The 14,409-nt window shown below is 55.6% G+C and overlaps 1 protein-coding gene across 2 annotated transcripts in view; it reads left to right on the top strand.

The window, feature by feature from the left end:
- PRKCZ (protein kinase C, zeta) overlaps positions 1-14,409 on the top strand; it is a 101,763-nt gene that overhangs the window by 66,654 nt on the left and 20,700 nt on the right. For both annotated transcript variants that reach the window (XM_010849984.1, XM_010849985.1), the window contains 3 exons: positions 7,210-7,295; positions 13,017-13,148; positions 13,748-13,829. In XM_010849984.1, the coding sequence (XP_010848286.1) occupies positions 7,210-7,295; positions 13,017-13,148; positions 13,748-13,829 (300 nt within the window). The remainder of the gene's footprint in view (positions 1-7,209; positions 7,296-13,016; positions 13,149-13,747; positions 13,830-14,409) is intronic.

Genomic DNA, 14,409 nt, shown 5'->3' with positions numbered 1-14,409 from the left:
CCTGCCCCCATCATGACCTTCAGGGCTGCAGGTGGACATGGGTCTGGGTCGTATGGCTCTAGGGGCAGTGCCAGGTCCCTCTTGAGACAGGTCACTTGGTGTGCCTAGCAGTGGGTGGCCACGGTTAAGTGATACCAGCCCTTAGGGAAAGGCCCACAAGCTGTATGGCTCCATGGGCTTCCTGGGGCTTGTGTCCGGTCTCACTGTGTCCCTCAGGGATGCCCAGCCTATGCGGCCACCAGGTTCCACAGCAGCTCCAGACATGTCCCCCAGTTCAGGCCAGCAACCCACCTAAATCCCAGACTTCTTTTTCAGATGGTCACGTGCAGCCTGCAGTAGGAGGGTTTTGGTGGAACGTGTGGTTGGTGAGGACAGGGCAACCTGAGTAAATGCCCTGCCTCCTGGGGCCTGGATCCCAGGCGACACGACTCCCCTGCAGGAAGCCAGGCCTGGAGGAAACAGCACTGCTCTGCCAAGGACCCCACCCCCAGCCCAGCCCCAGGGCTGCGAGGACCTCCCAGCTCCCTGGCCTTGCCTTGGGCTGGTCACCAACCTAGAACTGCCAGGGACGCATTCTGCTGACCCAGGTGCCCTGCTGCAGGTGCGTTCCTGCTGTAGTTCTGAGGCTACAGGACTGGGGGCTGTGCTGGTTGGGCCAGTCACCTGGGCAGTGGGTCCATGTCTAGCAAAAAGCCAGAGAAGCCTCCGAGAGCATCATGACCTGCCCTGCAAATTCAGCACCTCCTCACGCACCACTCCCCCCGCCCCGCCCAATCTGGGGGCTGCCTGGTTTGTTTCGAGGTCTGTTGCTCTAAGCTCCCTTTTTAAAGTGTAGTTTCTTCACCTTGTCAGAGCCCTCATGTTGCTAGATTGCCATAGAAACGGAGCTCATTAAAGTTCCCTGCAGCCACCCTAATTATAGAATTCCAAAGACAAGCAGCGAGCTTCTCTGGGGGTGTCGCTGAGGCTGAGCGAAGATACCAGAGTGGCCGAGCCCAGGGACCATGAGGACTGCAGTTGTTCCCACCCTGCACTCAGATTGCAGGCACCCCGGAGACCACTGGATGCTCCCAAGTGGACTGTGGCTTTGAGCAGCTCCAACTCTGAACTCAGCCGTGACACAGTGACTAAGGTGGAGCCTCCTGATCCCCAAGGACTCTGGGTGGAGCAGCCGCGAGGTCAGCTGGGGTCACCCACCAGTGCCTCTTCTTATGGAAGTCTTGCCAGCTACCCCCACCCACCCCTGGCTGGTTTTCAGGACTGCTTACCACTGAGACCAGCTGCACAGGAAGGTGGACAGGCAGGGCCCACGGCCAGAGCGGTGGGAAGGGGCAGGTCATCCCCAGTGTGCCCGGCCCTTTGAAGCACTCTGCACACGTGCCCTTCTCCGTTTCTTGTTGTGTCGGGTGAGTCAGGATCTGCACAGACATGTGTTCTGCACATGCGTGTGCCTGCCTCCGTTGCCTGTTGTGTGAGATGAGTTGGGATCCGAATGTGCTTCCGTTCTTTGCTTTCTGCCATTAGACTGGTTCAGTTCAGTCACTCAGTCGTGTCCGACTCTTTGCGACCCCATGGACTGCAGCACGCCAGGCTTCCCTGTCCATCACCAACTCTCAGAGCTTGCTCAAACTCATGTCCATCGAGTCGGTAATGCCATCCAACCATCTCATCTTCTGTTGTCCCCTTCTCCTCCTTCCTTCAATCTTTCCCAGCATCAGGGCCTTTTCAGATGAGTCAGTTTTTTGCATCAAGTGGCCAAAGTATTGGAGCTTCAGCTTAGAGTGGTATCATCCGCATATCTGAGGTTGTTGATATTTCTCCCAGCCTGGCATTTCTCACATGTGCTCAGCGTATAGGTTAAACAAACAGGGTGACAGCAGACAGCCCTGTCACACTCCTTTCTTGACCTTGAACCAATCAGTTGTTCCATACAGGGTTCTAACTGTTGCTTCTTGACCCACATCCAGGTTTCTCAGAAAACAGGTAAGATGGTCTGGTATTCCCGTCTCTCTAAGAGCTTTCCACAGTTTGTTGTGATCCACACAGTCAAAGGCTTTAGCATAGTTGATGAAACAGATAGATGTTTTTCTCAAATTCCCTAGCTTTCTCTATAATCCAGCAAATGTTGGCAATTTGATCTCTATGTCCTCTTCCTTTTTGAAACCCTGCCTGGACATCTGGAAGTTCTTGGTTCGCATAATGCTGAAGCCTAGCATGCAAGATTTTAAGCATGACCTTCCTAGCACAGGAGATGAGTGCAATTGTCTGATGATTAACACATTCTTTAGTACTACCCTTCTTGGGAATTGGGATGAGGATTGACCTTTTCCAGTCCTGTGGCCACTGCTGGGTCTTCCAGATTTGCTGACATAATGAATGCAAAACCTTGATGGCATCATCCTTTAGGGATCTGAATAGTTCTGCTGGAATTTCATCGCATCCACTAGCTTTATTAACAGCATTGCTTCTTAAGGCCCACTTGACTTCGCACTCCAGAATGTAAGTGTGAAGTGGGGACTTTCCTAGCAGTCCATTGGTTAAGACTGCTTTCCAGTGCAGGGGGCACAGGTTTGATCCCACATGCCATGCAGTGTCCCCCCCACCCCCCCCCAAAAAAAAGGTATGGGATTCCCTGCAGTCCTTCATGGTTCCTTATAAGTCCACAGGGCACTGCTTTCCAGGTGGCAACGTGGGTGTGGGTTGGACAACCAGGGGCTCCTGTGCCTCTGCTGGGATTGGGGCCGGGGTCTGCACTGCTGGGGCTCTGACATCTCCCCATCCCTGCCAGGGACGGGGGTGATGGATGGTACACCTGAGAGCCCATGTGAGTCAGGTTCTCCAGAGAAGCAGAACTGACAGAACATGTGGAGAGTCGTTATTGTAAGGATCCTGCTCACAGGGTCATGGAGGCCGCAAGTCAGGCCTGCAGGTTGGAGATGTGGGAGGAGCTGCTGCCATGGTCCAGGTCCAAAGCTGTCTGCCACAGTATCCCTCTCGCTGGGGGAAGGTGGCCTTTGGGTCTGTTCAGGGTGTCACCATGACAGAGGATGAGACGGTTGGATGGCATCACCAACTCAATAGACATGAATCTGAGCAAACGCCAAGAGATAGTGAGGGACAGGAAAGCCTGGCATGCTGCAGTTCATGGGATCACAAAGAGTCAGACATGGCTGAGTGACTGAACAAAGCCATCACCTGATCACATGAAGCCCACCCGTGGGGGGAAATCTGCTCCACTCTGAGGCCATTGACTTAAATGTTCATCTCATCTGGAAGCGCCCTCATAGAAACATCCAAGATATTTTGACCACAGATCTGGGCACTGTGGTCCACCTAGCTGACACATGAAATGAACCACCACATCCCCACCCCCCACTGCCAAGAGGTGCCTCCTGAATCCACACTCAGTCTCCCGCTAAAGACAATAGCATGGTCACACCTCTGTCCGACATGTGTCTGTCCTGCAACGTGCTGGACATACACTGACCCCTCCCCCAGGAGGGCTGGTTGTCTTCTGGAGCTTGGAGGACGCCACTTCCCTCCTGTCTGCTCAGCACTTCCTCTCTGCTTCTCCCTGAACTTACACACCTATAACCTCTGCCATCTGGGAGCCGTGTTGCATCTGTCCTGTGGCTCTCTGAGCCCACCCCTCTAGCCAGTGTCCTCCCATGGTATGGAGCGTGTGTCTGCAGGCACTGCTCCCCACTGGTCAGGGCACAAGCAGCAGCGGCATGGACATGGTTCCTGCAGTGGGCTCACAGCAGCAGCTGGAGCCTCTGTGCAGAGACAGAGCTCAGTGTTTCTACTAAGATCTGAGATTCATTTATGACCATGTTGTTGTTGCCACCTCTGGCCCCTCGCTGTGTTTTTACAGTTCCTATTGTATATTGTTTACTGCAGCCTTTGAGGCACCCCAAGAACATGGGAATCACGCATGTTATGAAACATACAGTGGAGTGGATATGCACGCCCTCAGCAGCCAGCCTGCCCAGCACTGACGCACTGTCCCAGTCTACTTACTAGGATGATTTCCCTTAATGAACATGCATCCTGAAACATCACACTGTCCATTTTCTTGGTTTTTAATTTGACTCTGTGGACTGTAGACCTTCAGGCTCCTCTGTCCATGGAATTCTCCAGGCAAGAATACTGGAGTGGGTTGCCATTCCCTTCTCCATAGGATCTTCCCAATCCAGGGGTTGAAACCAGGTCTCCTGCATTGTGTGCAGATTCTTTACTCTCTGAGCCACTGGGCAAGCCATTTTAGTTTGATAACAGGCGTCATTTTACAGAGCCCATTTCATATACGTCAGTCTGCCATTTTATAACTTAAAATTTTTTTATTTGTTTGTTTATCTTTGGCTTTGCTGGGTCTTTGTTGCTGCACAGGCTTTTCTCTGATGGTGGTGAGCGGGGTCTCCTCTCTAGTCGTGGTGCACAGGCTTCTCATTGCAGTGGCTTCTCTTGTGGCACACAGGCTCTGGGACACTCGGGCTTCACCTGTGGCTCCTGGGCTCTAGAGCAAGGCTCAGTAGTTGTAGTGTACAGGCTTAGCTGCTCCACGGCACATGGGATCTTCTTGGATCAGGTATCAAACCCATGTCTCCTGCATTGGCAGGCAAATTCTTTACCATTAAGCCGCTAGGGAAGCCCCTGTGATTTTGTACTGATTTTTTGATTTGATTTGATTTTGGAAGATGCATTTGTGTGGCCGAGGGTGGCTCAAGCTGGGTTTTGACTGAGGGTCCTCCCAGACAGCCATGCCCCAGGTCACCTGTCCTCTTGGACCTGGGTGGCTGCAGACATCCTCCGGTGGCCGTGAGCCCACATGTGAGGCCTGTCAGGCGCTGACCTAGGAGCAGTGTGACTGCTGCGTCCCGGGGAAGCACACATGCCCTCGACCATTGATTCTGGCTGTGGTTGAGCTCCCCCAGAAGGACAGGCGACTTCGGTTACTCTGATCCTTGACAGTATTTGGCGTTGCAGGAGACTCATCTTCTGTTTCCGTTTCTGTTTTCCCTCATTGACTTGTGGGCATGCCTCCTGTATCCTGAATCATTAGCCCATGTGGCACAGCTGATAATGAGACGGGGGTTTGTCTGGCCTCGTGTTGCCTTAGGGTGAACGTGTGTCCTTTCCTCCTTTTGTTTTCAGGGTTTTTCTCCACCTCCGATTAAGATCGTCAGGTTTCCTTCTAAGACTTGTCATTTTGCCCCTTAGTTTCAGTCCTTGTCTTTTTAGATGAGTGTATTTGTGTGGTGGCACCAGGTCTTGGTTGTGGCATGTGGGATCTAGTCCCCTGACCAGGAATCGAACTTGAGCCCTTGCATTGGGAGCACAGAGTCTTAGCCACTGGACCACCAGGGAAGTCCCTCAGTCCCTACATACTGAGGGGATGATTTGTGTGTGGAGTGAGGCAGGCGTCTGGTCTGCTCGAGTCACTGTCACAATACACCGTATGCAGCAGAGACTACAGGACCTCACTTCTCAGGGTCTGGGGGTGGACGGCTGAGCTCCGGGTGCCGGCAGGGTCGGGGTCTGATGAGCACCCTCTTCGTGGCTTACAGACACTGCCCCGGCTGGGTCCCCATGCAGTGGAGACAGAGGTCAGGTGTCTCCTCCTCTTCTTATGAGTGTACTGACCCCATCAGGGGGCCCCACGCATGACCGCTGAACTCAGTGACCTCCCCAGGGGCCCCGCCTCCGAATACAGCCATACATGGGGCAGTGGAGAGGGGCTGAGGGGGGTGGTCAGAGCTTCCACAACAGCGGGGATCCCGGCTTCTCTCACTGTGGACAACAAGACATCGCCCATGTTCCCTCGGCCCTGCTCAACACATAGGAGTCCCGAAGGGCTCTGTTCTGTCCCCTAGCCTAGCTTTCTGGTCTGCTGGGGGCTGCTAGACATCTTTGAGTTCCTTATTTCGGGTGGCTTTACTGAAATGTGAAGGGCGTCCTGTGGGTGCATTTTCAGGCTTTCGTGCTGTGTGTGTGTTGAACACTGGAAGGGCCAGAGCCTTGTGCCACCGCGTCCCTGCCTGACAACCCGGCTCCCTCTGTGTCTCGGGGTCTGTCACTCGGTGCCTCACCCCGCCGCGTGCAGGGACGGCTGGGGGTTGTGAACGCCACACACAGGGCAGTCAGCCCTGTGGATGTCGGCAGGGACCTGCTGGGGGCCAGACTTCCCCCGGATCTGGCTGGGAGGGCTATGCCCTGTGATCAGGCAGGGACCCTGGGGCATCAGCGGGAACCCCTGGAGCCCAGGGCAAGATAGGCGGGGGAGCCCCGTTCTGTTTGTGCGTTGGCGTCTTGGCTTCCCCCTTCACCTCTCAGTTGATGGGAGGGGAGCCGGTTTTGCAGTCACTGTGACCAGGTTTCACAGGTTCCAGCCAGAGCTGGTCATTTGCTTGTTTTAAAAACACTCCGTTACAGTTTCCACTTCTGTATGTTCCTGGCAGCTCCCTGACTCTCATGAAAGTCGCCTTCACTACAGACCTCTGTAAAAGCACAAAGCTTCCCGTTGTAGCCCAAGTATTTTGTTTTCACATACTTTCAAAGCGTTGGGAAGGAGCAAAGTTGGAAATGTTTTTGAGGAGGAATGAAACCGCCCGTCCTGGTCATACGTGTACCTCAGCGTGTTTCATGAGCCGCTGCTTCCACACAAGTCTGGTGCAGGTTGGGAATGTGATGTTTTTGGTGACTTTCAACTCAGCATAAGTGTGCGGTTGGTTTTGCTTTGTTTCTGCCCCTAGGTTTGTTCTTAAAGGGGAGCTGGGGGAGGGGGGCGGTGCTGGCTGGACGCCTGCCTTGGGCTGACCGTGGACTTCCCAGTGGCCAGGGTCCCTCCCTGGACAATTGAATGTAAAGGTCTGGAGAACCCTTGGCTCCCATGGAGCCAGTCCCCATGTGGAACGGGACCTGGTTTTCACGCCCGGAGGGAAGGGAGTGGACAGGAAGCCCATGGGGGCACACAGGCCCCAGTAGCCTCACAGCCTGAGCCCCTGCAGACGGCCGTCCTTGTGGGTCGTCCGGGGCACCATCTCCCCACCCGGCGGTGTGGAACAGCTGCGAGGGTGCTGGCGTCTCAGCTCCTCGGCCACCGCCCCGGGCCGCCTGGACTGGCGGCCTGTCCCCACCACCCACCTTGTGGTAGAGCTGGGCTCGCAGCCCCAAGGCCATTTCTTTACGCTCTTCTCATGTTCTCTCCAGAATCCATCTACCGCCGTGGAGCCAGAAGATGGCGGAAGCTGTACCGCGCCAACGGCCACCTCTTCCAGGCCAAGCGCTTTAACAGGGTGAGTCCCCCCCAGGGGGAGATGCTGGGCTGTGCTCCACACTCAGCCCTGGATGGCCACAAGCCCTTCATGAGCTCCCTGAGCCGGCAAGGCGCCAGCTCAGGTCTTTTCTGACAAATGTGACCTGTGTGTCCCTGTCACATGACCCCCTTCCAGGTACCGTGTCCCATCACATGACCCCAGTCCTGGCACTGGGACTCCATGGACATTCAGAAGGGACCCTGGATTTGTCCCGTAACCAGGATGCATGTGTTACCACACAGTGTCCCCTGCTGGTCTCAAGGGTGTCCTGTGAAGCCCAAGGCCTGATAACGGCCCTCCAGCCCCTGGCCCCACTGCCCAGCTCACTCCAAAGGCTTTATAGCTACACGTATGGTATTTCTCCTCACGCTGCCCTGTGTCCTGTAGAGACCACGGGGCTCACGTGGTCATTGTCCTGTTGCCACGTGGAAAGGGAGGTGCCTGCAGAGGCCCTGTGGCTGAAGACCGCCTGCCTCAGGGCTCCCCACACAGAGCGCCCCAGGCTAGGCGCTTAGCAGGTTGGTCTGGTGTTTGAAGTCCAAAACGAGGACTGCTCTTAGGGCCCAGCTGCTCTCAGGGAGAGTCCCTCCTGCCTCTGTGTAGCTTCTAGGGTCACTGGCATCCTCGGAGGCCCTGGGCTGGGAGCACAGCCCTCCTGCCTCTGCCACCTCCTGTCTATGCACCCCACCCCCACCCCCGACTCCTCACCTCCGGGATGCCCATCATGACAAGGACCCAATCTGACCTCATTTATGGGTGGACATGAATTTGAGGGACACCACTGAGTCCCATACAGCAGCCGAGCACCTGCTGACCTAGGGCCCCGCGTGTGCTGGCACCCTGACCTGGAGGCTGGCCCCTGCACCTGGCACGAGTAGGCACACACAGCGTGGCGGGTGCCGTTCACTGTGATGAACGACTGGAGGGAAGTCAGCCAAGGGGCCCCGGGGCTGTGTCAGGAGTGAGCGAGGAATGAAGCGTGTCTGTCGGGAAGGAGGGGGCCCTGGTTCCTCCAACAATGACAAGAGGACACGAGGTCCTTGGGGTGTCGGATAACGTGGGAAGGCTGGGCATCACTGAGCGTGGACAGAGGGCGGGGGCTGCAGGGATGACGGGCCACCCGATGGGTGTGGACGTGAAACTGCGGTGAAGCACCCAGACAGACAAGATGAAACCTGGAGAAATCGAAACTTCCAGCCCCGATGACACGAGGTACCACTGCCTGCCCTCCCATGTTAAGAAACAGATGACTGACCAGCCTGTGGTCAGACAGCTTCTCTCCTGTGCCTTTGGGCACCAGTTAGGTTCTGGCCATAGATGGTCTCAGGCAGATGGGCCAGGCCGCCCTGAAGGACCTCAGGGAACCACTCACGCCCTTCTTGACAAAGTGGCTCACTGGCCCACGATGAAGCCCACCCACTTGGCAAGACTGCTCAGAGGGGCCTGGCCTCTCCTGCCTACAGGTTCTAGGAGGAAAACTCATTTCTCTATTCGTCAGGTGCAGAGCCTGGCACTCCTCCTGCCACACCCCCTCCCCAAAACTGTGGGCAAGGCTTTTCCTCTCCAAGGAAGAGCAGGAATTTGGGGTGAGGGTGGCCACTCTAGTCCTCTCCCACCTGCTCTCCCCCAAGCACCGACAAGCTTCTAACAGACACCAGGAGGCCAAGGGGGGAGCCAACCCTGATACCCCCAGCCTTTCGGGAGCTGGCTCGTCACAGGTGGGGAAGTGGGCGTGTCGCTGTTCATCCCCAGGCTGGTTTCCCACCTGGGGTCCCCAGACTCCACATCTGGAGGCCATACCATCCACCTGTGTTCGCTGGGCAGTCACTCCACATGTCTCAGGAGCTGCACACCTGGCTCTGTGGGGTCAACAGGGCTCACAAGGACGAGCCAACGAAGGAGGTCACGTCTCTCCATCTTTGCTGGTGACCTAAGGACGAAAGCAAGGGCTGTCAGCTTCCCAGGGCGGAGCTCCCTTCACTGGACACAACTGATCTCGAGCAGAGAGAGAGGCTCAGCCAGGGACTTGCAGAGAGAAGAGGGGGGTGCAGCGTCCACCCCAGAACAGGGAGCACGAGGGGCCAATGGGGACCCCCAGTCTCTGGGACAGAACTGGCGATCAGAACCTAGCCTGGGACCCAGAGCGTGAGTGTCTCCTGTAAGGGTGGAGGGTCATCCAGTCCATCCCAGGGAGATACTGGTTGAGTGTGAGTCAGCAGGGAGGGGCTGTCCAGGGCTGGGTTCACAGCAGAGTGAGTCGGGGCAGATCATCAGGGAAGGTGTTCACTGGCGTGGCCTGGTTCAGAACTGAGATCCCACAAGCCTGGCAGTGCCACACACACACAGAAAAATAGAATCAAAACCTAGAAGCGCTGCAGGTCTCAAGAGAAACCTGGCAGGGGGGAACGGGGGGAGTGGTCTTCAGATTCAGCCATAATCGCTTGCCAGGCATCTGCAGCCCGCAAACGTTGAACACGAAACACACACAGGGAAGATGTTTGTAGCGGAACCTGGAATAAGAGATCAAGACAGTAAATGTGTTTAGTACCAAAGAGTTCTGGCCTTTTGCTAAATGCCCAAGTCAGAAGTTGGGCAAGGGTGTGAGTGGTCAGTTAGAACAAGAGTGGTCACTGCACATGAATGCAGGCACCCTGACCTTGTTGGTGACCAGAGAAACGCAGGACATTCAGACCTGCCAGTGCCCCGGGCTGCTGTTTACGCAGTGACAGTCCTCGTACTTCTGGGGGTGCAGACCCAGACCCCTGCTTTCTGGAAAGCAGTTGGGGAAAAGCTCAGTGGCTCTAAGGTGCCCTGTCCTGCTGTCCCTGCAGTGAGTCCATCCTAGAGGAGTGGCCACATCACTGTCACCCTCCCTGTGCTGAGAAACCCTGCCCTTAACCCCCCAGTGCAGGGGTTTGAGCCTCGGCACTGTAGATGCCTTCTTCCCATCCTGGGACAACTGGAGGGGCGTCTGCTAATGGCACATGGGCCGCCTGTGCTGCAGGACTGGCTGGGTAGACGGTTCAGGAACTGCAGCTTTTATTATGAGGAGAGAGTCCTGCGGGGAGGGACAGTATGGAGTGAGAGGCGGGCGGGGAGACCCGGGTAAAGACACCAGCAGGGCTGGCTGTGCTGGTCGAGGATTTCTCCTGGGCTTTTCGAACTGAGGAAACCTCCCCTGCAAAGGGCCAGAGAGTAAATGTTTCAGGCTTTGTGGGCCATGCAGTCTCTGTTGCAACTGCACAACTCTGCAGTCAATGTGACCACGTAAGAGCAGCCCCAGAGGTTGATGACTGAAAACATGAGCAGGGGGCCAGCCGAGCAGCACGTGAGACAGACTGAAAAATACTTTCACCCGATTTTCTGAGAGATGAAGCTTCATTTTTGTTATTATTTTTATGATTTAATTAGTCAATTATTTTTTTATGTTTTATACTTATTTTTATTTATTATTACTACTTTTTGGCTATTCCACACAGCTTACGGGATCTTGGTTCCCTGACCAGGGATTGAACCTGCGTCCGCTGCATTGCAAGATAGATTCTTAGACTGCCAGGGAAGTCCCAAAGACGTGACTTTTTTTAATGGTTCCATGAATGCTGACGGGCTGGAAACAGGGGTGAGAGCAGTCTCGGGCTTGACACTCCCTCCTTGAATCCTGGATTTGCTCATGAGCAGTCACCCTTCTGGGTGGAGGCGCCGGTGCCAGTATTAAACTGGACTGGCCAGAGTCAGAGCTCTCAGGAGGGGTGACCCTGTGGCTGGCCTCGCATCTGGCCTTCGCAGCCATCACTGTCTCTTGGGCCATGCCCAGAGGGAGCCCCATCACCTGTGGTTGCCTCCTTGGGTCGGGACAACTCCAGCAGCGTGGGGGACTTGGGTACATGCTTCTTTTCCTGAAGTTGTGAGCAGTGGTGTGTGTGCATGTGTGTGTGTGCATGCATGGACTTGTCTTCAGCAGAGCTTTACTGGGCTCCCACTGTGTGCTGGGCACCATCCCAGGTGCTGGCCATGTGGCTGTGACTGAGATGTGTGTGCTCTGTGTGGGGGAGAGGCTCCTTCCTGGGGGGAAATGAGCTCCTTGTGCCCACTGGCTGCCAGTAGCTGGTCCTGCACCCTTGGCCCACTCTTGGGGAAGATTCGCTCTGGTCAGCGCCGGTACAGTGCATCCTTTCTGTTCTCCAGGAGTAATTTGAAACTTTCTTGAAGGAAAGAAATTTGTTAAATGTAACAAAAGAGGCTAAAACATGTAAATGGGATATGGCTGCAACAGAAGTAAGCGGGAGCCTGCCAATGTACGGACACCGTGTAACCAAGGAGACGACTTGGGCTCCAAGTGGTAGGCGGGTGACCCCACTACTGGACACACTCATCTTTGCGTTTTATGACTTCCAAAAGTTACAAAATTCTCACCAAACGAGCCAATCATGATCATGAATCTCAAGCCTTTATAACCAAGAGGAACAAAGATTGACCATTTAAAGTCTTTTTAAAATGCTGAGAAAAATACAAGGGTGGAGTAGTACTAGAAGGGACACTCGCAGGCAAGTCTGGGTCAGTCTCTTGTGGGGTCACTGCTCCTTTCTCCTGGGTCCTGGAGTGCACAAGGTTTTGTTTGTGCCCTCCAAGAGTCTGTTTCCCCAGTCCTATGTAAGTTCTGACGGCGCTGTGGCGGGGTTAATGGCGACCTCCTCCAAGAGGGCTTATACCACACCCAGGTCTGCGGCACCCAGAGTCCCTGCCCCTGCCGCAGGCCACTGCTGACCTGTACTCTGCAGGAGACACTCACACACTCAAAGGCACTGTGGTGGTAAAGACTCTTGAGAGTCCCTTGGACAGCAAGGAGATCCAACCAGTCAATCCTAAAGGAAATCCTTTAGGATTTCCTGAATATTCATTGGAAGGACTGATGCTGATACTCCAATACCTTGGCCACCTGATGCAAAGAACTGACTCATTGGAAAAGATCCTGATGCTGGGCAAGATTGAAGGCAGGAGAAGAAGGGGATGACAGAGGATGAGATAGTTGGATGGCATCACTGATTCAATGGACATGAATTTGAGCAAGCTCCAGGAGTTGGTGATGGACAGGGAAGCCTGGGATGCTACAGCCCATGGGGTCACAAAGAATTGGACACAACTGAACAACTGAACTGAACTGAATCGCATGGAGCCCTAGAGTGGTTCAGAATCCAGATGCATTCAGTTGCTAGGCATGGTCGCCTCTGTGTTCGTCATGCAGGGGTCATGTGGGTTTGGACGAGGGTCATGCAGTGGTCAGGCTCCCCCATGACCTTCTCACCTGGGTCACTTCACTCAGGCGGGGCCCCTCAGCTGTTCTGAGCACAGCCAGGCTGGATTTGCAACCCCGCTGCAGGTCCTGCAGGCAAGGAGGCCCTGCCCACGGAGAGGTCTCGTTATCTGCCCACAAGGTCCTATGGGAGCATAGCCCCAGCCCCTCGGGGCCTTGGTTCCCCCAACCTTGGGACAGACCTGAGTCAGGGCTACTAGGCCTGGGTGGGGCCTGGTACCAGGTATGAAGAGGCCTCTTTCTGGCCTGGCTGCATGTCCCCTCAGTGTGGAGGGACCATGGGGGCACAGGCCCGGCTGCGTGTTGTTACAGGGCAGCATGTCCCCTTGGTGTGGGGGAACCACGGGGCCACCGGGCCTGGCTGACGGTGCCTATTCTTGTCCACGCAGAGAGCGTACTGCGGCCAGTGCAGCGAGAGGATATGGGGCCTCGCGAGGCAGGGCTACAGGTGCATCCACTGCAAACTGCTGGTTCATAAGCGCTGCTACGTGCTCGTCCCACTGACCTGCAGCAGGCATATGGTGAGTGGACACCTCGGCCGGCTGGGGTGCAGTCCACACTGCTGCCCCTGGGGACCCTCGGCCTGCCCCTGGGGACCCTCGGCCTCCCCCTGCCCAGCTGGGATGCTAACCCCATCCCTGCTACCCACAAGACGAGAAGAGGGGGTGACATAGGGGCTGCAGAGTGACGGCCTGGGTCAGCAGTTGGGTCGGGGCCTGTTCTCAAGCCCCAGGAGTCCCCCAGCATTACTGGGGCCCCAGGGTCCACCAATAGGGAGCTGCCTCAATTGTGATGTCAGCCATGGAACCTGGAGCCAGGGCCTGACTGTGGCCGCCGTGTGATGAGGGCAGGGCTGACAGGACTAAGTGTTACTATGTGAAAAGACACATTTTATAAGCGCCTGCTAGAAGAGTGGAGCCTGAGGGCTAAGCGGCCACCTCCGCCTGTGGAAAACGCAGGTAATTTCAGTACTCATCTTCCCATGTTCAGGGCGATGCTGTAACAGGTGAATGACGTGTGTTGTGACGTCACAGTGTATGTGACAGGTGAGTCCCGGTCATGCAGTGTCTCCAGAAGCCCCGTGTGGTGCTGCCTGGTCACTCGGCCTGTGTCTCTGCAGGATTCCGTCATGCCTTCCCAGGAGCCTGCAGTGGACGACAAGAGCGACGACGTGGACCTTCCCTCCGAGGAGAGCGATGGAAGTAGGGCTGCTGCTCCCACCCCCAGAACCCTTTCTAGATCCTCCTCTCTCCCACAGAGCCTGTGAGCATGGCCGCTCGCTGCAGGGCTGGGGCGGCCTCTCCAGAGCAGGAGTGGGCAGGCTGGCCTGCCCTGGGCGCCCACATCTCTGTGCTGCTGCCCATGGGAGTCGGGGTTGGGGCTGGGGTTCCCTCTGTTCCAACCTCGGGAGTTCTATGAGGCTCTAATGCAGTGGCCACCACAGATACTCGTCTCTGGAAAGGTCTGCCGTGCCCAGTATTGCATAGTTCTTGGGTTTCAGTAGGTTTGTTTTTTTTTGGTTGTACAGAATTTTTTTTTTTTTTTAATGCTAAGAAGCATTCAGAGAGCAATTTTGATTCCATTTTGACCGATGGCCCTGCTCTGAGCTTCTGCAGTTCTGTGCATAGTCACAAGGGTGTACGAGAGCCTAGGCCTCACTCGATAAACACTTGTTCCTTCCCCAGGGGTGATGTGAGGCCACAGAGCACAAAGCAGTACAGCACCTTATGTAAAGGAGACTCCCACGCACCACCCACCTGTCCACCCACATCCACACACGTC

Source organism: Bison bison, unplaced genomic scaffold, assembly GCF_000754665.1.
Source record: "Bison bison bison isolate TAMUID 2011002044 unplaced genomic scaffold, Bison_UMD1.0 scf7180017864289, whole genome shotgun sequence".
NCBI lineage: Eukaryota > Metazoa > Chordata > Mammalia > Artiodactyla > Bovidae > Bison > Bison bison.
The sequence above is the reverse complement of the archived record's forward strand: the minus strand, read 5'-3'. Positions and strand labels throughout refer to the sequence as shown.